General features: G+C 33.9%; 4 protein-coding genes across 4 annotated transcripts; 2 read left to right on the top strand and 2 right to left on the bottom strand.

Annotated features, from left to right (window-relative positions):
- Nucleotides 1-1,177: 1,177 nt before the first annotated feature.
- On the top strand, nucleotides 1,178-6,522 carry LOC21404643 (carotenoid cleavage dioxygenase 7, chloroplastic). Its single transcript, XM_024176822.1, has 7 exons — nucleotides 1,178-1,955; nucleotides 3,842-3,970; nucleotides 4,165-4,296; nucleotides 4,766-5,053; nucleotides 5,264-5,355; nucleotides 5,950-6,267; nucleotides 6,376-6,522. The coding sequence occupies exons 1-7, from the start codon at nucleotides 1,178-1,180 to the stop codon at nucleotides 6,520-6,522; spliced, it is 1,884 nt and encodes a 627-aa protein (XP_024032590.1).
- An 887-nt stretch (nucleotides 6,523-7,409) lies between these two features.
- LOC21404642 (nuclear pore complex protein NUP62) lies at nucleotides 7,410-13,408 on the bottom strand. The gene is made up of 9 exons (XM_024176982.1): nucleotides 12,145-13,408; nucleotides 11,479-11,539; nucleotides 10,279-10,357; nucleotides 9,657-9,779; nucleotides 9,151-9,228; nucleotides 8,582-8,685; nucleotides 8,343-8,430; nucleotides 8,141-8,239; nucleotides 7,410-7,894 (listed from the first exon to the last, which is right to left on the bottom strand). The coding sequence occupies exons 1-9, from the start codon at nucleotides 13,340-13,342 to the stop codon at nucleotides 7,802-7,804; spliced, it is 1,923 nt and encodes a 640-aa protein (XP_024032750.1). The 5' UTR covers nucleotides 13,343-13,408; the 3' UTR covers nucleotides 7,410-7,801.
- A 2,278-nt stretch (nucleotides 13,409-15,686) lies between these two features.
- LOC21404639 lies at nucleotides 15,687-17,789 on the bottom strand. The gene is made up of 4 exons (XM_024177192.1): nucleotides 17,453-17,789; nucleotides 16,939-17,086; nucleotides 16,317-16,410; nucleotides 15,687-16,195 (listed from the first exon to the last, which is right to left on the bottom strand). Exons 1-4 carry the CDS (start codon nucleotides 17,671-17,673, stop codon nucleotides 15,924-15,926), a joined length of 735 nt encoding a protein of 244 aa, XP_024032960.1. The 5' UTR covers nucleotides 17,674-17,789; the 3' UTR covers nucleotides 15,687-15,923.
- A 2,536-nt stretch (nucleotides 17,790-20,325) lies between these two features.
- Nucleotides 20,326-22,982, top strand: LOC21404638 (cell number regulator 6). Its single transcript, XM_010090965.2, has 5 exons — nucleotides 20,326-20,577; nucleotides 20,743-20,850; nucleotides 21,314-21,428; nucleotides 22,003-22,268; nucleotides 22,363-22,982. Exons 2-5 carry the CDS (start codon nucleotides 20,743-20,745, stop codon nucleotides 22,588-22,590), a joined length of 717 nt encoding a protein of 238 aa, XP_010089267.1. The 5' UTR covers nucleotides 20,326-20,577; the 3' UTR covers nucleotides 22,591-22,982.
- The last annotated feature ends 952 nt before the right edge of the window (nucleotides 22,983-23,934 follow it).

The raw sequence follows: 23,934 nt of genomic DNA, 5'->3' as shown, positions 1-23,934 counted from the left end.
TTGCTTTTTTAACCTTTTTTGGTGTTGATTTTCCACGAGTTACTTATGCCAATCGCCCCCAGATTCAAGAATATTATATTTTTAAACCCTCAGTCAAACCCCCTGTCTCCTTCCAAGTTTCACTTGTCTAACGTTTGTTTTTTGTATTCGTCTCTGATTCTGAATCATGATTAATGATTTTTTACAATATTTTTCTCTCATAAAAAATACACGTAAAACGAGAATAATTCTGAACCATAATTCTAAATCTATAAACTAAACATCCACTTGGTGATCTATTGAAGAGCACTAAAAGCCTATAGTTTGAAAATGTAATTACATACGCAATAATTGCCAAGATGTGCAATATTTATGCATGACATATAAGATGAAGTGAATAATTACCGTATCTTTTTTCTTTATGTATTGATAATCTTTTTTTTTCTTTTGAAAAAGAAACCCCGTTATTAATTTGCATAGAAACAAAATGAAGGTATGACAATTGACAAATTTAAGCATAATATTAGTATGTCTGCCATCTCTTCTACAAATTTCCTCATGTGTCCTCCAATGCCAATAACAACGATACGCCACGGACCACCATGCACATTCAACGGGCGCAAATCACACGTCGCCACAAAGATGGCAGATCTATAATTAAATCGAAAAGGCCATTGCAAATATAAAAAACATATTAACCGTATTTGAAATTGATCCTGTTTTTATTTTTTACGTTTTTAAAGAAAAAAATAAAAACATTTCTAAATCGGCGTTTGGCACTATAAAGATAAAAAACGGAAATAAAAACGATTTTTGGTTTAGATTTTTTGTTTTTATTTTCTCCTCTCTCGAGCAGAGAGAGAGAAAGAGAGACATTAATGAGTTTTTTATACTAAAAATGATCTCTTGATAAAACTACCAAACACATTTTTAAAAATAATTTTTATCTGAGATCGAAAACGTTTTTATTTTTATTTTTATTTTCATACAAAAAATAAAATTATTTTGAAACGAGTTTTAAACGCGTCCATTGTATTTTTATATCTATATATACATCCACAGGCCATTGCAAATATAAAAAACATATTGTATTTTTATATCTATATACATGATACATCGACGCAGTGTTTTAAACCTCACTGCCGGCCATCCTTTGAACTTTTCTTCAGGAATTTTTTTTCTTTAAAAAAAAAAAACAATGGAGCTCACAAAATCTCTCAAAACTACGATCAGCCCAAAATTCTCTTCACCGCTTCCGTTACCATCCGTTCACCGTGTTTGGTCACCGCCCACTAAAACTCTCCAAACCATTTCCGTTTCCACGTCCGTCACAAACCATGTCACCACCACCACCAAAAACGACAACATTAACCACCCAACCCCACAAAACGACGACGCCGTCGCTGCATTCTGGGACTACCAGTTCCTCTTCATCTCTCAGCGGTCGGAGACGGCCGAGCCCGTCGCGCTTCACGTCATAAACGGCGCCGTTCCGGCGGACTTCCCCGCCGGAACTTACTACCTAGCCGGACCGGGGATATTCTCCGACGACCACGGCTCGACGGTGCATCCACTGGACGGCCATGGATACCTCAGGGCTTTCGCGTTTGGAGAAAACAACGTCGTTAAGTTCATGGCTCGGTACGTGAAGACTGAGGCACAAGAAGAGGAGCACCAATCGGGCACCGACATGTGGCGGTTCACGTATCGGGGCCCGTTTTCGGTGTTGCGAGGTGGACGGAAATTTGGGAACAGCAAGGTGATGAAGAATGTGGCCAACACTAGTGTTTTGATGTGGGGTGGAAGATTGATGTGTTTGTGGGAAGGTGGGGACCCCTATGAGATTGAATCTGGAACGTTGAAGACTGTTGGGAAGGTTGATGTGATCAATGGCTGTGATTCGTCGTTGGAAGGTGTTAGTGAGGGAGGTGATGTATGGGATTTAGCTGCACGGCTGTTGAAGCCGATTTTGTATGGTATGTCTTTATGTTTTGTTTTGCTATAATTACTTGATATTCTCCACACTTTTTTAAAAAAAAAAATATTAGACTTACATTAAGGAATCACGAGTTTATATGTTAGTTTTGGGATTTACTGATTATGATACTAATTTTAAATGTCACCTCGAAATTGTTAAAGAATAAGTGATTATAATTATCTCTAAAACAACTAGGCAATTTTTGAAGTACTTATTTTAATCATTGTGAAATGTATTATTATAGAAGCATCCCCACCAATTTTCCCGTTTATAGATGTCACCGGATGGTACCAGACAACATTTGTCTCATAGAAAAAAGGAAATATTCCAGCACTATAGTCTATAAAGATATTAACTTGTCTCACTTTAATGTTGATATTCACCTTTAAAATATAGTTATCTTAATATTTTTTATATACACAATTTTCACTTCTTCAGCAATAAATTATTTATTTTTAAACAAAATCTAGCATTAGGATGACATGCGAATTTTACTATAAAAAAAATAATAAATATAAATAAGCAGATTTTTAAAAAAAAATGTAGACAAAGAAAAATCACATCTGATAAATAAAGAATCAGATCACACTTCTAAACGTAAATCTTTTCTTTTCTTTTCTGATTTTTTTTTTCATATCCACTGATTTTATTTTTTCACAATTTTATCTCTCTTAAAATCCTTTAAATAGACGGTTTATTAACAAAGGGAAGGTTAAAGTTATCTATTAGTGATAATCTCATCAATTGTTCTTTTTTTTTTTTTTTAATGAAGCCCGCATTTTATTAATAGATAGTGCTAAATCAGCACTTACAAAAACACTAGCCCTCGTTTAAAAAAATTTTTGAGAAATTGCAGTGTATAGGCTAACATTTAAAACTTGTGGAAGTAAATAACTTATTTACTGAGTGTCAGAAATAAATAGGCCATTTGCAGTTTTATTGTTTTAAACCTTTTATCTTTCAATTTTACCCTTTTATAGGATTTGTTGTTTTTTTTTTCCTTTTCTTTTCTTTCTGGAGCCCTCTCTCTCTCTTTTCTTCTCTCATCACCAAACGGTTCCCTCTCTCTCTCTCTCTTCTGACCTCTCTGCTTCTCTCCCACCCTCCCCAACTTCTCTCTCTCCCCTTTGGTAAAATCTAAGCTCAGACCTCGCCGTCAAGACTCACGACAGTGTAGTCAAGACAATGCGAGCCCTTTCAACGGCGACGAATTTCATTGATCTGCATCCAGATCTTCTTGCCGTCGTTCTCCGCCTTCAATGTTAGTCAGCACCTCATGTACTGTGGTGGCCATGAAGAGAACATGGTGTTTCTAGAATAATTTGAATATATGTATTTTAAGCAATCTGTGCTAGAAAAAAAATAAATTGTTGATCAGAATGTAAATTTATAAGTTATGTTTTGAACCATTAATTTGTGTCATTTGGTTTGAATCTCTTAAGTTTATTATTGTTTTGATTAGTTCTATTGGCTATTAATGTTCGGGTTTTACTTTGTGCTGGGTAAGACAGTCTGATTGTCTAGTAGATATTTGATTAATTGCTTGGTTTTTATAGCCTGAGAACAACGAACGTAGAGAGAGAAAGAGAGAGCGCAAGAAGAGAGATAATTTTAGTTTTTTCTTGGGTGTCATTTTAATTTTTTTACACGGGGAGACTTTTGTAAATTTAAGTGCTGGTAAATCCAATTTAACAGTAAATGGTCTATTTATTAACTATTCCTAAACTTTAGACTATTAATTCTTATTACTCTCTTAATTAGGCCTATTTCCCTCCTTCTCCCTAAAACTTTTAACACAAGTCTCGAGATTATTCCTTTAATTTGGCTACATATGGTCATAAACATTTTTAATACATATGCTTAAATTAAATTAGTTGGTAACAGGAGTTTTCAAGATGCCCCCAAAACGACTATTGTCTCACTATAAGCTGGATGCTCAAAGGAATAGGCTTCTTACTGTGTCATGCAAGGCAGAAGATATGCTACTTCCACGGAGCAATTTTACATTTTATGGTAAATGCGCACAATACTTTTTGGAATAACATTTATATTATATGGTAAATATTGATCATGAACTTGTATATTTAAGGTCTTTTCAAGCTCGTGTGCATTGCAACATTTAAAAAAAAAAAAAAAAAAAGAGAGAACAAAAGAGTAAACAATGTATATCCTAATGATTGATTGATATATCTCTTGTTTCTTGGCAGAATTTGACTCAAATTTTAAGTTGTTGCACAAGCAAGAATTCACAATCCCTGACCACTTAATGATCCACGATTGGGCTTTCACAGACACTTACTATATAATATTTGCCAATCGAATTAAACTTGATGTTGCAGGTAATTACACTATATTCGACCGATCTCATTCATATATTGGTTTCTCTTTATAAAAAGAATCTCATATTAATTTCTAGATAAATATTGAAATTATTGACCATTAGATTGGAACAAGATTAGTGAGTTTAGTCAATTGCTGCTAGCTCTGTTGATAAGGGTGGGGTGGGCTTAAGAGAGAAATTTCATACTCAAATTCTGAGAACAGCTAGCTTGTATCAAAAATAAAAAAGATACAATTCATAAAAGTAAAATCACTGTTAAAAATTACTGGTAAGTTTTTTCTTAGTCGTTATATCTGTATTAAAAACTGTATATTGTACATAAATATTCATTTTGATGTGATTTTTACTAAATAAAACGATCAAAACATGCACCACCAATAAAAACGCTTACTGTAAAAATATCCTAATTATTTGATTAAGTATGTAACTAATTTCAAGAAAAGCATTAAATGATCAAAAGTGTGCAGGTGCAATGATAGCAGTAAGTGGGATTAGTCCAATGATAACAGCATTGTCAGTGAATCCAAGCAAGAACACAACTCCCATATATCTGCTTCCTAGATTCCCTAACAAAAATGAAGATGGATTATTATTAAGGAGAGATTGGAGAGTTCCTGTGGAAGCTCCTTCACAGTTGTGGCTTCTACATGTTGGCAATGCTTACCAACATTTGGAGGAAAATGAGAATAATCTCAATATCCAAATACATGCTTCAGCTTGTTCCTACAAGTGGTTCAATTTCCATAAGCTATTTGGTATATATTTAAGTTTCCTTAATCTCTATCGTCTGAATTATGTTATCGAAGTCGATATCGGTATGTGTATTTCTTTAATTTGTAATACAATTTACTTTTAAAAAAAAAAAAATTTCTAAAAATGTTGGAAAGAAACAATAATATTAATTGTGGCAATTAAACAAAAAATACCGGAGGGTCTAACTTTATCTGTTGTATCATCGTCTACAGGCTATGATTGGCGTAGTGGGAAACTTGACCCTTCAATTATGAACGTAAATGCAGGCCAAAACGACATGTTGCCCTTGCCCCACCTAATTCAGGTGCTCTTCTTCTTCTTTTGGACAGTGGAACAAATTATGCATGCTATATCACATTATTCATAAAATTGACAAATATATATATATATATATATATATATATATAGAGGTCGAGCTGATCATTTGTTAGAGTCGTTCTGCTATAACTTTAGCTTATTCAGGTGCTCGTCTACTTAGTCCCAATGCCATTATTTATTTTTTTTGGCTGAATGATATAATTTACTTAAATCTCTAATATTAACTAGTGTTAACAATGGAGAAATCACTTTATATCATTTGTTAACTGTTTATTACAGTGTTTTTCTTCACAAAACTTCAAATTTAACTTTTTACGCTATAACGTTTTCTCTCACATAAATTTACTTTTTAATATGCATGATAATTTAGATTTATAAAATAATATTGACATTACTTATTATTAGCTATCAATGAATAAGTACCGCTAATTTCCTTTATATCAAACTTGCACTCTCCCAAACTCAAGCCCTATCTTGCCCCACCTTACTCTATATTGTTTGATCTAATGATTGTTGTAAATTTTAAAGCACAGGTTGTTCTTCTTTCCTTATTTGTTTTCGTTTTTTATTTTTTATTAAGGTATCCATCACCTTAGATACCAAGGGTAATTCCAATGAAAAATGTGAGGTGGAAACTCTAAACCAGTGGAACAAGTCTGCGGATTTTCCAGTTATAAACCCATCATTTTCAGGCTACAAAAACACTTGTGTATATGCGGCGGCTTCTTCAGGCTCTCGACCTGCATTACCTCATTTCCCATTCGACACGGTGGCGAAGCTAAATGTGTCAAACAAGTCCGTCCGCACATGGTCCGTCGGTCACCGGAGATTCATCGGAGAGCCTATTTTTGTCCCCAAAGGGGTTGAAGAAGACGATGGCTACCTTCTTGTCGTTGAGGTAAGCAAATGTATTGTAGTTCTATATTGGTATCTCATTTTGAATTAGTTTTGTTCTTTACTTTGTTATATAATATGGTCATATGGTTTTTGATGACTTGCTTCGCAGTATGCAGTTTCAGTACAAAGATGCTATCTTGTCATTTTGGATCCCAAAAGGATTGGAGAAGCTGATGCACTTGTTGCGAGACTTGAAGTCCCCAAGCACCTGAATTTCCCTCTTGGTTTCCATGGCTTCTGGGCAAGTGCAAAATAATTATAACAATAACTTTAAAAAGAAAAAAAAAAGAAAAAGAAAAAGAAAGAAAACGAGAAACCCAAGCATGTAAATATGGCAAACCATATTTTGATATTATTTTGTTTGGCTTATTTAGTTATTAGGTTTTCTTGCCTTTTTTTTTTTTTTTTAACTAGTGTATTCTTCTACTTGTAACGTACGAATAAGTTTTCAGGAAAATAATGTTTTTTTTTTTTCTGAGGAAAGGAAAATACATATATATTCTTTTTTTCACTGGCCACTATCCTCATGTGGTGAAAATACTAATTATCACATTATGATGGAATTCTGAATACAGGCATTATCGTTATTATAAGCATTGCAAGTAATTTCTACGTGTCAATCATTGATTGGCAATGGAATGTTTGATTGCTTGCACTGATCCCAGTAATTGTGATGCAAAGATATGTACTTTTATTTATCAACGACTCAAAAGTACTAGATAACTCGTATGAATTAATGAATATATTCTGATTCTAGGTGTAGAAATGTGATAATGTGATCAGAACCAGACGATGCTGGTCTATATTAAGAGAAAGAAACGCCAGTAATTAATGCTGACGTGGATATAGTTTGTTAAGGAAGTTTTAAGATAACTGAATTAGGTTATTATTAGTAAGGGAGGCTGAGAAGTTAGTTAGAGAGAACTCTGTAGAAATTGAGTTGTGTAGAAGAGTAAGTGATCTCTTGAAAATCACCATTGTTGTAGGTATCGATTGCAATTGAATGAAATTCATGTTCTTTTGATTCTGTTCTTGCTGATTAGTAGAGGTTTCCATCAAAATGCAAGCCAAAAGAAAACAGAGGCAATTTGCTTTTGGGTATTTGATAATTAAAAAAAAAAAAAAATTAGTAATGGCCAAAATTTATCACAAAAGCTCCCATAATTTTCACGCAATTTTTATGGCACCACTTTTTCTGGGTGCAGCTAGCAGAAAGACGAGAATGTTTACAGATTTCACGACAGAGAAAAGAAAGAGAAGTGACATCCTGAATTATTGGATGTGACAAAAGGATATCAACAGATGTAAGGTTACAAGCGACACAAGGGCCAAAGTAATTCACCACAAACATCTCTATTCATCCAAAAGTAAAACATATTGGTTACAAGGAAACATTTCTCCAGGTTGAAAAAAAACAAAAAAACAAAAAAAAAACGCAACTTTTCACCTCTGCATATGATCTTCTATCATCTCAAGAAGCTGATTCAAGCGGGAATCATATTGAAGTACCATAAAAATGAAATGCAGGTTGTTAATCAGGACATCCAGAATTTGGGACCCACCAATTGGCGATCGGCGGCAGAACCTTGGCTGGCTAGCTTCTGAATACGCGTGGAGAATTCTTCGGCCTGATAAGGTTTGGAGTAAGTCAGTATTTTAAAAATGGACGTGGAACTATAGAAGTACATCTTTCCAGATAAGATGGTAATACGCAAGTGCAAGACAATGAGACACGCTTCTCACACCGAAAAAACGCAAAGAGCAGGTCATATTGAAGAACGTGGCTAAATGGGGGAAGGTCAGTGTTCAAAAGCAGCAAATAATTATTGATCAACACAAAGAATAAAAAGATTAAGCAACATCAACACACTAACCTTTTCATCAATCCACATTAATGAACTTAGTTGATTGTTTAAAATTTTCACGACGGCATCTAGTGGAGTCATTGTGTCGTTTGTATCAAGCTCTCCACCCTAAACAAAATTAACGGTTAAATATGATCTTTGACAGTTCGTTAAAAGTAAGATAATCGAAAAGTGAGAAAGATTAAAATGGAGAAAAACAAAAAGCATTTACCTGGCTGGCATTTAGGGTCTGAATAATTGATTTTATCTGCTCTGTCATCTGCTCCATTTCCCTCTCTATAAATTCAGCCTGCTCATACCTGCAACAGAAAGGAAAATCAACAATCGGTAACAACAGGTAAGAAATATAATAACATCTATGATGATGATGAGCTCATAAACAAGTTAAATTAAGATACTTGTATAATTTCAAAAACAATGAAACAAAAAATTGAAGAGCCAAGCACTGACATAGCATCTCTAGTAGAGGCAGCTTCATCATCAAGAAGTAAATCACGTTCATCCTTGTAAATACGATCAGCTTCACCTTCCATGCTTTGCAAAGCCTTATCAACCTAAAAATAAAAAGCAAACAAGTGAAGGTAATTTAAACACCAAAGGTTTGCAGTTACTCATTCGTGATATTGTGGTTTAAAAAAGATAAATAACAAATTACTGAAGGGCATGAAACACCATAAAGAAAACACTAACAAGTACTTGGACTTGATATTACATCCTGACGCAAAATAGGGCTTTACTAAATTTGTTCATTTATTTTGCTCAAGCAGGGCTTTACCATATTTATCCAAAAGGTATTAGAATGTTCGTGATGCTAAAGTGATTCTATTCAAAGGGTTTGCTTAAAGAACATTTTAGACTCGAATTTTTTACTTTGTGATCTATCAGCAAGGTTAATATTGAAGTAGTCCCTAGTTCCGATTTTCCTCTTTTATTCTAACAAGCACCAAAGTAAATTCAAAATTTGCTCTATTCTTTTCATGTGTTCCAAGGAATACAGAAATTGAAATAATAAAAACTACCTCCTCTTGATGTGTCTCAATTAACTCCAGTTGCCGCTCCAAATTAGCTTGGGTCTCAACCACTTTTGCCACTTCAATCTAAATTAAAGTTCATATATTAGGAGAGACAATAAGAAGATGGCTGGCTGATAACAATGCGAATAACAATTAACAATTAACAATTTGATCAACAAGAACAGCATCAATATAGAAAATACATAACAGGTTACTAAACGAAGTTAACAGAAGGAATCAACCACACAGCGAGTGAATGAGGGAGCAATCAATGTAAAAGCATAATCACCGATCCTGAATTTAGTTTTGCTTCTCATTGGTAAACAGGGATGGAACAGAAAATTCATGCTTCAGTAAAAAAAAGAAAAAAAGAAAAAAGGGAGATGACAAACCACAATTAGCAAAAAGTCGTTGATACGTTCATTTAGAAGTCAATCTTGCTTGACAGAGTTAATGACCTCATATCATTAATCAATTGCTATACGGAATATTTGAATTAGCAAACAGATTACCTCAAGCCTGAGAAGAACATCACGATTATGTAAAATCCTCCTGTCCCACTCCGCTATTGCATTAGCCTGCTTTCGAAATTTTCCAGTACGTTCTTGCAGCTCAGCATTCCACTCCTTAATGATCTTCAAAAAGGAAAAACAAAAGGCTCAAATGCAAGAAGATAATGAAAGGCATCATAAGATCCAACTGTACAGGGTAAAATCTAAGTGGAGATCAAAACCGGACTAATGAAAAGGAGTAAAACTTCAGAAAGTTTGAAAGGATAATTTATGATTCTATTGTGTATGGCATTAACTTCTTTTCTTTTTCCTCATCAAAATTTGGACTACAATTTCAAAGAGAACCAGTCCTTTCGTTGAGTTCTAAGAGATGGTGTCCATTTGTATAAACAAACAAAAACTGCACTCTCCAAGGACATTCTAGTAGCAAGGAACTTAAACTTGATTATCAAGAAACAGATCAAAATCTTCCCTTATAAAAAGAAATAAAGATAAAGAAATTGGCGCATTGACTGGTAGCTAGTCCTAGAAAGCTTTGCCCATAAACCAGATCGATAGATTGGTAAATAACTCATAGTCATGAAAGAAAAGAAGAAGAATACAAGAGTCAAATGGAGCATACCTCTTCAACAGTTTTCCCCGTGATCTCAGATGGTAATTTTGGTGCTGCAGATACTGTAGTGCTGACACTTGAAGTTGTCCTACAGAAAAACCAAGGCAAAAGAGCACAAGTGAGGCAGTGAATTCCTAGTTGTTAAAGAGGACGTTAACAATTAACATATTCTAAGCCCTCATTTGTTTCACTAGTTTAGTTCAATTTAACTTAGTTCAAACAGTGAGTACAGTTTGAACTCATATTTGGTAAGCACATAGCCCGAATTATATTCCCCGCTTGAACTGAGTTAAGGGCCCGTTTAGTTCGTTGATTCGAGTTTTTAATTCGAGTTGAGATGTGACTTTATGTGAGAGCTTTTTACTGTAGTAAAAAAATTAGATGTGACTGTTTCTGAGAGCTTTTTACTATAGCAAAAAAGTTAAATGTGACTGTTTCTAAGAGCTTTTTACTGTAGTAAAACTCGAATCGGTGAAATGAACGAGAACTATCCAACTAAGAGTTTAGCTCCCCTTTTAAGTTCAACCGTTCAAACCATTTTTGAACAGTAAAAATGTGCATACTCTCCTTACTTTTCACACCTACCAAACACAAATTCAAATTTTATTTCCTATTCAGATTAAAATTTTAATTGCACACCCAAATGCTAATTCAAACTCCAATTTAAATAATACAATTCGAATTTCTCTGTTCAAATAAAAAAGTTCAAATCAACAAAATTTGTACTAGCAAACCAGACGGGGGCCAAAATATTCTTTTGAACTTGGTTCTAACTTGGATAACATGTATTTTGAAAGAACATTGAATTCTACCTCATTAGTGAAGATTAGCTGATACACCGGTAAACATATTCCCTTCCAAAATTCCATACAACTAGAACTAACATCGGGCAATGGCATTTTACATAATAGGAATGATTTATTTGTTTATCAAAATAGGAATTTATTACAAAAGGCCTTCAAAATTCAAATTAATTTGACTTTGGTCTACCGTCTATGTAAAATACCCAATGACAAAAACAGCAAATGAAATAGCAACAAATGATAATGCATAAAGGAAAGATGCAATAACAGCTTAATGCGTTGAAAAACTTTTCATAGATATAGCCATATAGGTAAAAGAAATTTGCTTTAAAACAAAACTAAATTATTACAAATGCCAGAAAGGTAAAAAATGAGTTGATCAATCACAAGGGTAAAGTATACCAACCCAGTTGCAGTAGTGCTGGAACTGGATGCCGTCAATGTCGTAGAAGTTGAAGCAGAAACACCTACAAAACCAATTCGCATAAATATTACACCTGAAACCTTACTAGATCGTGGCCCTTAAGCAACAGCATAATCTGATGACTAGAATTGAGACATTTTCAATAATTAAAAAGAGTCCATGAACAGAAACAATAAATGTACATAAATACAAGATGAAACAACAAGCATTGGTTATAATAAAACCATAACTGTTTCCGTGTCTTTCTTATTTGGGTGGGACAACGTTGAAAGCATGTCAGTCTCACTGGGGGTAACAATCATCGAACGCAAGCCAGAAAGATACAAGTGGAAAGTTCATCCTCTTATCAATTTCTAAAATTCTACAATACAATGCTCAAGTGATAAAATACTCGTAATCTTGCGCAAGATCAACTAGTATCAGCCATCAACAATAACACAAAAGGTCCATCTGATTCCCTAATCATTTATCCTACCTTCTCATTTCGTTAGCGGTTCAAAATTCATTATATTTTTCGTTCATTCTAATTCTACAAAGGACAACAGCAATGACATCTCTGAATCACCTTCCATTGCATATAAGCCACACCCAATTAGCCAAAAGTGACAAAGAACTCAAAACTAGTAAGAAAAAGTAATACAAACTCACCAATGGTGGGCAAAGCAGCGGTTGGTAACGCTTGTGTGGATGCAGCAGGGGCAGTTGTTTCGGTCAACGAAAAGCTCAGAGAAGAACCAGCACCGGCGGATGAAGCAGGTTTGCTAGCGACACTAAAGCCGGTAAACAACGGTGTGGCGGATGAGGAAACAGCTGCCACTGTGGAAGCCGTAGTAGTAGTTGTTGTCGCAGACAAAGAGCCAAATGCTGGCAACGAGAGAGAAGACTGGGTTGCACCACTTGAGGCCGGAGTTGAAGAAGCGCTCGTCGTCGTAACGGTCGAAAACAACGGTGCTGCAGATGTCGAGAACGACAGCGTCGACTTTGTGGCGGAAACGGTAGAGCTGGTTGAGGGTGCATTGATGGAATTCGACAGAAAGGAAGGCTGAGAAGCTGAAGTTCCGAAAGAGAAACCCGAAGAGCTCGATGTGGCAAGGGAAGGAGCTGTGGAAATGGAGGTTGTAGATGCGGAATCCGTTGAGGGCTTTCCGAAAGCCGTAGTAGAGAACGGAAAGCCAAATCCCGAAGAAGAAGAACTGGTCGTTGATAGGCTTGGGAATGCAGGAGTGGCTGAAGCCGAAGAAGACAATGATGATGATGAACCAACAGAAAATGCAGATGTAATAGTCGACGAAGACGAAGAGGAAGAAGAAGAAGCCCCAAACAAAGACGGAGCAGAGCTCGCCGCGGATGAAGATGCCCCAAACAAAGACGGAGCAGAGCTCGCCGCAGATGAAGCTGCCCCAAACTGGGATGAACTTGTACTAGAACTGGATAACGATGCTCCAAACAAAGATGAACCCGTACCTGGTGCCGAAATCGACGCTGTTCCAAACAAAGGAGAAGAAGCCGAGCCCAAAAGTGGAGAACTCGGAGCCGCAGCGGAGGCGGCGCCAAGCAGAGAGGTAGAGGGATTGGAATTCTGCGCCGGTGACGCGAAGCCGAATAATGGCGCGGCGGCGGATCTAGGGTTTGACGAGGAAGAAGACGAAGATGAGGAGGTGTTGAAGGCTAAGAAGGAAGGAGTTGAGGCAGGGTTTGTGGAGGAGAGAAGAGAGGATCCGAATGAGAACTCAGTGGTGGAGGATCCGAATGAGAATTGCGCCGGCGATGAGGAAGACGACGGAGTGGTGTTGGAGAATGGGAAGCCTGAAGCGGATTGGCCCGCCGCCGACGAGAAACCCGACATTTTCTCTTTCTGTACGTTTGTTTCTCTCTCTAAATTCTCCCGCTCTGTGTTGTGTGTTTCGATTTGGGTTTTAGAAATGGGGTTTTGAAACGGTGAGATTTGCCGGTCGGAATATTTTTTTTTGCCATTTTGCGTTTTTTTCCCTTTTTGCCCCTTTCCCTCCCAAATTTTCGTGCAAGGATGGCGAAAAATTTAAGCAAAAAAAAATTAAAAATTAAAAATTAAAAACAAACTAACAGTGTTTTTTATGAATGAAAACTGGAAGGAAGGAAAATGTCAGATAAATTTTAGAATGGAAATTGATAAATTGAGATGTTTGGTAAGAAGTTTGGATGGAAATAAAATTTGGGTGAAAAAATTAAGGAGTGAGTTTTATTGGGTGTGTTTAGAACTCGTTTTAAAATTATTTTATTTTTTATATGAAAATGAAAATGAAAACATTTTCAATCTCAAACATAAATTATTTTTAAAAATGTATTTAGTAATTTTATCAAGAAATTATTTTTAATATAAACAAAATTCATTAATATTTCTCTCTTTTTTTCTGTTCGAGAGAAAAAAAAAACGAAAATAAAAAATAAAAAATGACTAAAAATTATTTTTTATTTTTCTCTCATTTTATACTAAATTAAAAAATCATTTTCATTTCCGTTTTTTATCTTTATTACACCAAACACTATTTTAGAAACGTTTTCATTTTTTCTTTCTTAAAAAACATAAAAAATAAAAACGGAATCAATTCTAAACTAATCTTTTCTTTCCTTTTAGTTTTCTATCCTTTATAATTTTCCCTTCTCTCTCATTTTCTTTCCTTCTTACCAAACCAAACGGAGTGAAACTTTTTCCACCCAGGAAAAAATAAATTTGTCGTTTTGATCAGGTTGTCCATTCTGTAGTCATGTCGTTTTCAAAGATCCTATCGTTTCAAGAATAACATGTCGTTTTAAGGATATTGTCGTTTTCATGTACTGCCAATTTGATCATGTCTTTTATAACACAAATTAATGTTGTTTTCAGGATTTTGTCGTTTTCAATTTATAGTCGTCTTGAGCTTGTAACCATTTTCAAAGATTCATACAAATTAACGTAAAAAGAAGTTCGAATCGCGCGAGGGAGAGAGAATTTGCAGAAAATCCATTACTAGTTTTGTATGTGACTGTAGTCTTAAATTTTCCATCGGTTTAATCGATTTATTTACTCAATATGACCTTTTTAGGTTCTTGCCGTTTTATGATGTGAATATTTGTAGCATTGTTGTCGACGTTTTCTCTCATTTATTTGGTTGTCGTTTCAAATCTATTGTCGTTTTCCATATAATGTCATTTTCTAAAGTGTTGTCGTTTTCTGAAATAGTGTCGTTTGAAACATATTGTCCCTTCAAAGCCGTTGTCGTTTTCATTATATTCGCGTTTTTGACTCATTGTCATCTTTTGGGATGTCCGTTCCAAAAATTTTACCGCTTTCTGTCCAGATTACCTTAAAATTCATTGATTTACAAAGTTATCTTTTGATGCATATCGCCGTCCCTCATTTATAGTTTCCGAATACTTATCTTTTCTTAATTTATTGTCGTTTCTTGAGTATGTTGTCGATATTAATCGCAACGTAAGTTTTTATCCGTTTGCTTCTTAAGGGTGAAATGATAATGTCGCTTTTTAAGAAGTTGCGATTACGATGTCGTTTGCCTCTTTTAAGTTTTTTCCATGATGTTGTCGTTCTTCTGATCACGTCGTTACTGTTCTTGTCGTTTCGTTATTTCTGTTGGCGTTCTCCATAGACCGAGTTTGTATTTATACTGCCCTCGTTTCATGCACCACCGCCATACCCAATATATACACACACACACACACACACACACACATATATAGAAGAAGCATCACCGCAAATGTTGCAGAATCGGAGAACGATTTGAGCTAGGAAGCAGAGAAGGTGTGAAGTTGAGGATAAAAAAAAAAAAAAAAAAAGTGAAGTTTAGGAAAAAAAAAAAAAAAAAAAAAAAAAAAACAGTATTGATAAATTCAAAATATCACTTCTACTTAATATTAGCCAAATTTATATTTAAATCAAATAAATATCTTCAAACTCAAGAGACACATAATTAAAAGCAAAAAAAACAAAAAATAAAAGCTTAGGCCAAAGTGGTCAAATTAAGCAAGCAAAAACCAAGAACTTGTATAGCTTCTTTATTATAAACACTACATGTTTGAATTTAAGGGAAATGTAGAAAAATATCCCCTCTGGCCGTTAAGGACATAAAGCACTTTCTTATCCATCAATGGCAGTATTCTAAGAGAAAGGCGCAAATGGAAGTTTTATGATAGAACTTTTTGCTAAATCATGGACGAGTTAAGAACCTGATTCTTTTTGGTCATTAATAGCAAGATTTATCTTTTCAGTTTGGCCACAATAATCAGAAAATAAAGCAACAACAAGCTACATAGTTCATATGATTAATTACATATCACTGAACTACCAACAATTCAAGATGTAGATTCATACAACAATATATTGAGTATGATCAAACCACACAAAGAAAAAAAAAATAGAGGTACTTGACATGTTTCGCTCGGTTATCTGATAATCAAACCCCATTAGCTCGGGCAATCACCACGATCAAAAGGATAATGATGGTGAGAAGCAAAGAAGATCTAACTTTGTCTTCCACTTGGTCATCATTCCTTAGTACAGTGTTTCCTTTCTCATTCTCTCTACGTTGAAACATCTCATTCACGAGAGCTTGGAACTTGTCAATGAGTTCCACAACCTTTGCCTTTGACATTTCCCATATCCACTGCAAAATGGTTGCAACCAGTTCCGGCTCTTCAATTGTCCTAAGTCGGCTTCCACTTTGAGCTACAACAAGTAGAGATGAAAATGTATTCATGTAATAGAATCCAATACAAGTAAAATAAAGTCGCATTCAGGCCTGTTGTTGGACAATAAAAAGTCGAGACTGTGGTGACAGAATCTATACCTGAGTATAGAGACTCTCTAAGATTCTGTACTAACTCATTCTTCATAATAGCATTCCACAAGGCTTTATCAGTTGCTAGTGCAATCACCAATCTCTGCATTTCATCAGATTTCTTGAGAAACATTTAAGAGAAAAAGAACAATGCCAATGATACTAACTCTAATATCAACTTTTTAGTGAGTCGTCGTTCATTACTTGGTAGGTGCTCAATACATTTATCAGTCAAACGATGATAACTCGGTGTCATGTAAGTTGGTACAAAAAAATTGAGATGAGAATCGGTGTCCCTAAGACCACTCGGGGTAAAAGGGGATAAGTAGATAAGATCTGACCGAAAAAATTTTTAATGGCATCCCAAGTTCTGTTGTTTTGGTTAGGAAGAAAAGTTCACTTTCTAGTAAGCTCTCTCCGGATATCTGCTGTTTAAGGACATTTTAGTGTGTTTTGAGTGATATATGTGCTATTGAAGCTGAGATGCAAGCTGCTATTAATGCTATAAGTGCTTACTCCTTAGCAAGCTAGTGTTTTTATAGAAAGAACAGTTTAATGATGTAATAATATCATCATCATCATCATCTTATTATTGTTGTTGTTGTTTTCAAAAAAAAAAAAAAAAAGTCACCTTAACAGAAGGATCCATTTCCAGCAATTGGAAAGCATCGTAGAGTTTTCTAAGTCCAGCGGACATCAAGAATCTTGAGGTAGGACCATCCAACATCTGAACAAGCCAATTTGACCCTGGCCCGTGTGAAGATACAGCTTGTATAAAACTGTGGTCAATGTGGAAATTTAAACCGAAGAATATATTCAGTTTTACAGCTAAAGATGGAAACACAACAAATATTGATAAATCAGTTTCCGTAGTTTCTCAATAACAAGTTCCCCAAAAGAGATAGATTTAAAACTTGTACATAGATAACATTAGAAATGCAAATTTAGATGCAGAAAAAAAAAAAACTCAAATTTAACGTTTGTTCTTTAAAAAATAGATAAATTCATTCCTAGCCAAGCAAACAAAATATTATCTGGACTCTTACAATCTGTAATATTTACATTGAGCAAAAAAAAAAAAAAAAAATCATACATAGATGACGAAATTAAAGAGATAAGTACAGGCCTTTATTGAAATTACTCACTTTCTCAGCACAGAAATTGCAAATTCGACTTCAGATACGGATGGGACATGCCCGAAAATTTGGGGAGAAAAAAACCCAGTTGCTCCGAAGTCTTCATTTCTGTGTGTGGCTGAAACGGGAATATTGAGATTAGATGACGTAGGAGGAGGAGTCGGGAGAATAGAATAGGATGATTCGACCCGAGTGCTTGCCGTGTCAATGTGCTTGCTTCCTTTACTCATCTCTCTCTCTCTCTCTGTGTCTAACAGTATTTTCTGGGTTATCTTCTAAAGTAACTATTTGAGCTAAAGAAAATAGAATACCAGTACAAGACCAAAACTTCTAGCAGAAGCAGAAGTGTTAGGCTAACTTTTTTATTTGTTTATTTGTTTGGAGCTGTTTATTTTTGTTTGTTTGTTTGGAAAGGTTGCACTTTTGGATGTTTTTATTTGAAGATTTTTTTCGTAGGCCTCGTATTGATAATTTTAACTTCAGACCATTATATTTAATTAAAATTAAATTAGATTAAAAAATATACGGTATAAATAATTTTTAATATAAATTTAACAGTTAAAAAATAAATAATTATCTGTAATTTATTTTTTTATTATACTAGAGAAATTTTTTTTATTTGTTTATGCCCTATCAAAAAATAAAAATATTTTATTTTTAATCATTAAATTTTATATAAAAATCTATTTATTTTACGTCTTTCCGTTCACTTCGCTGATTCGAGTTTAGAATTCGAGTTGAGATGTGACTTTATATGAGAGCTTTTTACTGTAGCAAAAAAGTTAAATGTGATTGTTTGTGAGAACTTTTTACTTCAAAAAAACTCAAATTCTAAACTCGAATCAGCGAAGTGAACGGGGCCTATCTGTTCTGATTATTAAAATTTAGCGGTTAAAATTAACTCCACCACTAAGGTCCTGTTAGAGAGAGATTATTATTTGTTTTTTTTTTTTGGACATTGTTAAACAAATACGGCATGTAGTTTGTTTAAGAATTTGTTGTCGTTTACATGAAGATCGACATGTCGTTGATTTCTTGACGTTGATTGGAAAAGTAACGACCCTTATTATAATGTTGCTTGGAATATCTTATCATTATTATTATTATTTTCAGATTTGATTTACATCTACTTGCACATCACATGATATATTTTTTTGAAGCTGTTCTTACGATAAGTGTATTTTTTTATTTTTTAATATATTAAATGCAAAAGAGTGGATCGAGTATTTTTTTTTCCCCCTTCGAAATCTTAGAAAAGGCACACAACAACACCAATATGAATAAAAGGTGGAGACTTGAGACGATTGGTGCCCCGTGAAAAAGATTGACTGAAATAATGCAACACGCTTGCAATACAGATGCTAACATGATGTGCAAGTAGATGTATTTCTTTTTCTAAATCTAACACATGCACTATGTTTTTCAAATTTTAAAAATATATATACTAAATTACTATTCATATCCTAAGAAGTTATTGCTAAATAAACTTAGGTCCCGTTCATTTTACCGATTCAAGTTTTGTTATAGTAAAAAGCTTTCAGAAACAATCACATTAAACTTTTTTACTACAGTAAAAAACTCTCACATAAAGTCACATCTCAACTCAAATTAAAAATTCAAATTAACGAATTAAACGGACTCCTATATTATATTGTAAGCAAAGCCTACAATTTAAAAATAAATGGGCTTTTTAGTGTTATTAGAATCGGAACCAGTAACGTTATGGTCTTGTTTATTTCATAACTCAAATCATATTGCTACAATATATTCTCTCACATAAATTTAAATTTAAATTTGTTATTATAATATTGTTCTCTCATATACACGACCCAAATCACGACTTTAATTGTGTAAATGAACACATCCTATGTCAATTTTCATCTCTAAACTTTTTTTAATCCATTACTCCCTAAATTAGACACAACATTTGCTCAAATTATAATAACTTGAAAGTTTTTTAAAATGTCGACGTAAGATACAAAAATATTATCTTTGATGCCTTGAATACCTTTGAAATTTAAAACATTTTACCCATATTATGATTATATATATTTATATAATTTCATATTGCTGCGTGGTGAACACGTATTTATCTCTATTTGACACTCAAAAATATATTTTTTTAGGGCTCAAAAGTTTATTATTATTTTTAAGATTAGGATGAAAATGTAAAATTTTAGCAACCAAACTATCACTCCTTTAATATATATATATATAAAGAATAATTTTAATTTAGTACCTTCAATTATCTTTTAGTGTCTCCTATTTTATACTCTTAAATTAGTACTTCTATTTTTTAAAATATTAATTTTTGATAGTTTGAGGTAGTTTTTGAGATATAAAATATTAAAATTCACCGTTTATAATAATTTTTGATTTAGTTGGCATGAATTTACTTTTTATTGGAAGTTTTAATTGTAACCAAATAATCTTTTTGCTTTTAAAAATCTTAAAAGAGTAATTACTAAATTCAAGTTAATCAAATCAAAAAATTATTAAAAAAGTAAAATTAATATTTCATATCCTAAAAAGGACTTCAGACACCAAAAATCGATATTTTAAGAGGTAGATTAAAAATACAGAGACGATTTCGTAATAACACATGAGTTCAAATTAAAATTATCTTAAAAGATAAATTACGTTTGGTTCATAAATTTAAAATTATTATCAATTTATGTGTATTTTTAATGAAAAAAATACTATAACAAATCACGAATTATAATCTAAATTATTATACAGATTTTTACTCTAAACACACCCAATTTCTATGGTGCTAAAACTAATTATTGACGTGACTGAAAATATTGTTAATATATGTAACATTGAAAATACGAAAAATCAAAATCCGCATCGGCAGGAAAAAAAATAAAATAAAATAAAATATACGTGCCATGTCTATGAACACGCCAAGAAGTCGTCGCTGTCGTCTGAGACAGAGAGAGGGGGAGTAAATCCTGAATCTTGATTGGTTAACAACAACGCAAATGTCCAATAATTTCTAGAAGAAAATGGCCTTTTGCAGTCCAATATAGTTTTGCAATCCTTTATGCGTATATTATAACCAGACACATACATAAATTCTCCAATATAATACTTTCGATTCTCATCTCTACCGTCTTCCAGATCTCGACCAGGTTTTTTCCTAAAACTTTTTTCTTCTCATTTCTTCAACCTCAATTTCGTTCTGGTTCTATGATTCATCCTTTATTTGTTTGTATATTTGCGTCAATTACGTATATAAGGAATTTGATATATATATATATATATATATTTGTATGATTGTGGATTGATTGGATCAGATGGCGGAGGGAAATGCGCAATCGAGATACGTGAAGCTGACGAAGGATCAAGCGCCATTGGAGGATATCACTCCGGGAGAGCTCAACCAGCCCATTGAAGTCCCTCAGGTTTGTTCCTTTTTCTTCTTCTTTTCTTTTTATGTCTTTTTGTTATTTTTTATTTTTGGCTTCGAGAATTCGTTTGTGTTTTGGTTAGAATTCTCATGTTACCTTTTTTTTTTTTTATCGAATCACGCTGAAAAAAAAAAACAAATTTGTATTATTAAATTGACCCGTATACTTTTGTCTTTTAGCTTAAAAATATGTTTAGCCCTGTTCATTTAACAATTTAAATCACAATTTAAATGTTTTTTTTATAACTTTTTTTCATAAAAATTTAAATTCAATTAAAATTTTCAATTCGAACCCGTAAAACAGAACGGATCCTTTAGAATTGCGTAGTATTGGTTGGACATGTTGTTGGTACCCTGCTACAAAATCTCCTTTTTTTTTTCTTATAGGATTTGATCATGAAGAATTTATATTGGTTCTTTTTACATTTTATTTATTTATTTTTTGTGCGGGTGGGCAGTTGGTGGTTCATAAATGTACAGAATGTGGGCAGCCTTTACCTGAAAGCTATGAACCTCCTGCTGATGAAGATTGGACGACTGGGATTTTTGGCTGTGCGGAGGATACCCAGAGCTGTGAGCGTCTCATTAGCTTTCATCATTTTCTCTTCTTTACCATCTTTGTTATTACTTATTCACTTAAAATTGTATGGATACTATTCTCTATAAACCAAATGCTTCACTCATTATGCTAGATTACTGTAATTATATGAATTCTAATGCTTTTACTAACCAAATAAGGAAGACCATACATAAATCTTATATTTACTATAATAGTTTGCATATGTTCAATTGGTTTTATCATGAAGAATATAAAATTGACAATTGCTTTAACCCGAGAATAGCTAGGACTAGTTTGGTATTGCTTTTGGAGATCATAAAAGTCTTTTGCATATACACAATTCAAGTAGTACAGTTCAGAGATGTACTTTAAGAAGACAACAATGTAGTTTCATAGTTATTTTGAGAAGTGGAAATTTTAATTTTCAACTCCTATCTCTATCTCTACTTTTCTATAAGTAAAAGAAGCACTTTTTTCAAAAGCGCAATAATTCTTAATTGAGGGTTAGACCTTTGAAATCTTCTGTGTAACTCTTTGCCCTGGTCATTGGCATAGGTCCTCTAATGAAATCATGTGCTGGTGTTGCAGGTTGGACCGGACTCTTTTGTCCGTGCGTTTTATTTGGGCGCAATGTCGAGACATTGAGAGAAGACATTCCTTGGACAAATGCGTGTGTTTGTCATGCCGTTTGTGTTGAAGGCGGGATGGCAGTTGCAGCAGCAGCAGCCCTCATAAATGGAATAGATCCCCATACGACATTTCTCATCTGCGAGAGCCTGGTATTCGCGTGGTGGATGTGCGGCATCTACACAGGTCTGTTTCGACAATCATTGCAGAAGAAATACCATCTTAAGGTAAAACTTGTTCCTGCTTAACATGTTAGATTATAAGATTATGTGCTGCAGGTTTCTAATAGATGCTAAAACTCATTGTGTCAATACTTTGTAGAATTCGCCTTGTGACCCTTGCCTGGTCCATTGCTGTATGCACTGGTGTGCCTTGTGTCAAGAGCACAGGGAAATGAAGAACCATCTATCTGATAGTGCTGCTTCACAGATGACCATTGTTAACCCTCCACCGGTGCAAGAGATGCACTCCGACGAGAACAAGGACCCCGAGCGTTCTGCACCATCCAAACATGGCGAGCAAACCAACATGGAGATGCAGCCTTTGTAGGATTCTGATTTTGTTGTATCCAAATACTTTTTTTTATTTTTTATTTTTTATTTTATTTTTTACCCTTCTTACACGTAGCCTACCCCAATTAAATTGGGATTAAGGCTTGTTGTTGTTGTTGTTGTACCCTTCTTACACGTCTTTTTTATTTGGGACTGGAGGGAGTCAGCCCGTGCAGAGTTTTGATATAGCCATTTAGCATAATGTCGATGTCAAAACTGCTCAAGAAAACCTTTTCATGAAGTTTTCTAGGGAAGCAACTTAAAACTCTTGCTTTACAACAATGAGATAACACTATTTCCAAGGAAGTGGGGGCAAAGGGAGGTTGATTGAATTAAAGCAATTGGGTGCCCTTAGTTTGAGCTTGGCAGCTCCAAATTGAGTATGAATCTTGATGAAAAAAAATATTTTTTGTTCTGTGATACTTTCATTGTCAACTCCTATGATTCATACATTATTCAACATATGCTGAGATTACAGCTTCTTGATTAAATTCTGACAACCCCCCTTTTTTTTGGACTAAAGAATTATAGTACATGACCGTACATTGATGATTGAGTCTCACAAAGTCTCCAAAGTCCATAGTCAAAAATAACAAGGGAAAGGATTACCTTAAACCCGATCCAACTAAAAGATCAAGCCAAATAGTCTGTAAATTTAATGTAATAACCTCATCTATTTCAGCCAAATAACTCATATGCATAAAAAGATAACATGTAGTATCTCAAACGACATCATCATCAAGAAACGACAACCAAATTCAGAGTATAAATATAATGATGCGTAAATAAAGGACAAAATTAATGACAAATGACAGCATCCCATTCCCATCGACAACACCAAAAGAGACAGTCTCATAACGAAATTACTTTAAAACGATGTTAATTTATGAAAAGAGGTTGAATTGTAAAAACTAAAACATGTTAATATTAGGAAAACGACGATGAACTGAAACGAAGACTATGAACTGAAAACAGAAAATGACGTGTGCGTTTGGAATTGGTTTCAAAACGTTTTTATTTTTTGTACGAAAATGAAAATAAAAACATTTTTATTTTCATTTTGGAATCATTTCTGAAAATACGTTTGATAGTTTTATTCTGAAATTATTTTCAGTTTTAAAAAAACTGAAATTGTGTTTGGTGGTTTAATTTCTGAAAACATGTAATAATATTTAAAATAATAATATATTAAATAAATAATAATATTAAATATATTAAATAAACATTATATACATGAAAATTACAAAAGAAATGAGTGTGTTTCGGAGAGAGAGAGAGAGAGAGAGAGAGAGAGAGAGAGAGAGAGAGAGAGAGGGGGGGGGGGGGGGGAGAAAGAGTTTTA

Source organism: Morus notabilis, unplaced genomic scaffold (assembly GCF_000414095.1).
Source record: "Morus notabilis unplaced genomic scaffold, ASM41409v2 Scaffold1009, whole genome shotgun sequence".
In the NCBI taxonomy this organism is placed as follows: Eukaryota; Viridiplantae; Streptophyta; class Magnoliopsida; order Rosales; family Moraceae; genus Morus; species Morus notabilis.
This window is presented reverse-complemented; position numbering and strand designations above follow the sequence as displayed.

Bases quoted from the DNA above. Each gene is read 5' to 3' on its own strand.
- LOC21404642 (XM_024176982.1), bottom strand. From the start codon at position 13,342: ATGTCGGGTTTCTCGTCGGCGGCGGGCCAATCCGCTTCAGGCTTCCCA. The intron at 8,431-8,581 runs GTCAGTGCTTGG...TTTCTGTTGCAG, and splicing joins GCCTCTACTAGAGATGCTAT to GTATGAGCAGGCTGAATTTA. The intron at 7,895-8,140 runs GTTAGTGTGTTG...AAACCTTATCAG, and splicing joins TAATGTGGATTGATGAAAAG to GCCGAAGAATTCTCCACGCG.
- LOC21404643 (XM_024176822.1), top strand. From the start codon at position 1,178: ATGGAGCTCACAAAATCTCTCAAAACTACGATCAGCCCAAAATTCTCT. The intron at 3,971-4,164 runs GTAAATGCGCAC...GTTTCTTGGCAG, and splicing joins GAGCAATTTTACATTTTATG to AATTTGACTCAAATTTTAAG. The intron at 6,268-6,375 runs GTAAGCAAATGT...CTTGCTTCGCAG, and splicing joins GCTACCTTCTTGTCGTTGAG to TATGCAGTTTCAGTACAAAG.
- LOC21404638 (XM_010090965.2), top strand. From the start codon at position 20,743: ATGGCGGAGGGAAATGCGCAATCGAGATACGTGAAGCTGACGAAGGAT. The intron at 20,851-21,313 runs GTTTGTTCCTTT...GCGGGTGGGCAG, and splicing joins AGCCCATTGAAGTCCCTCAG to TTGGTGGTTCATAAATGTAC. The intron at 21,429-22,002 runs GTGAGCGTCTCA...CTGGTGTTGCAG, and splicing joins TGCGGAGGATACCCAGAGCT to GTTGGACCGGACTCTTTTGT.
- LOC21404639 (XM_024177192.1), bottom strand. From the start codon at position 17,673: ATGAGTAAAGGAAGCAAGCACATTGACACGGCAAGCACTCGGGTCGAA. The intron at 16,411-16,938 runs GTGACTTTTTTT...GATGAAATGCAG, and splicing joins AAATGGATCCTTCTGTTAAG to AGATTGGTGATTGCACTAGC. The intron at 16,196-16,316 runs GTATAGATTCTG...TACTTGTTGTAG, and splicing joins TAGAGAGTCTCTATACTCAG to CTCAAAGTGGAAGCCGACTT.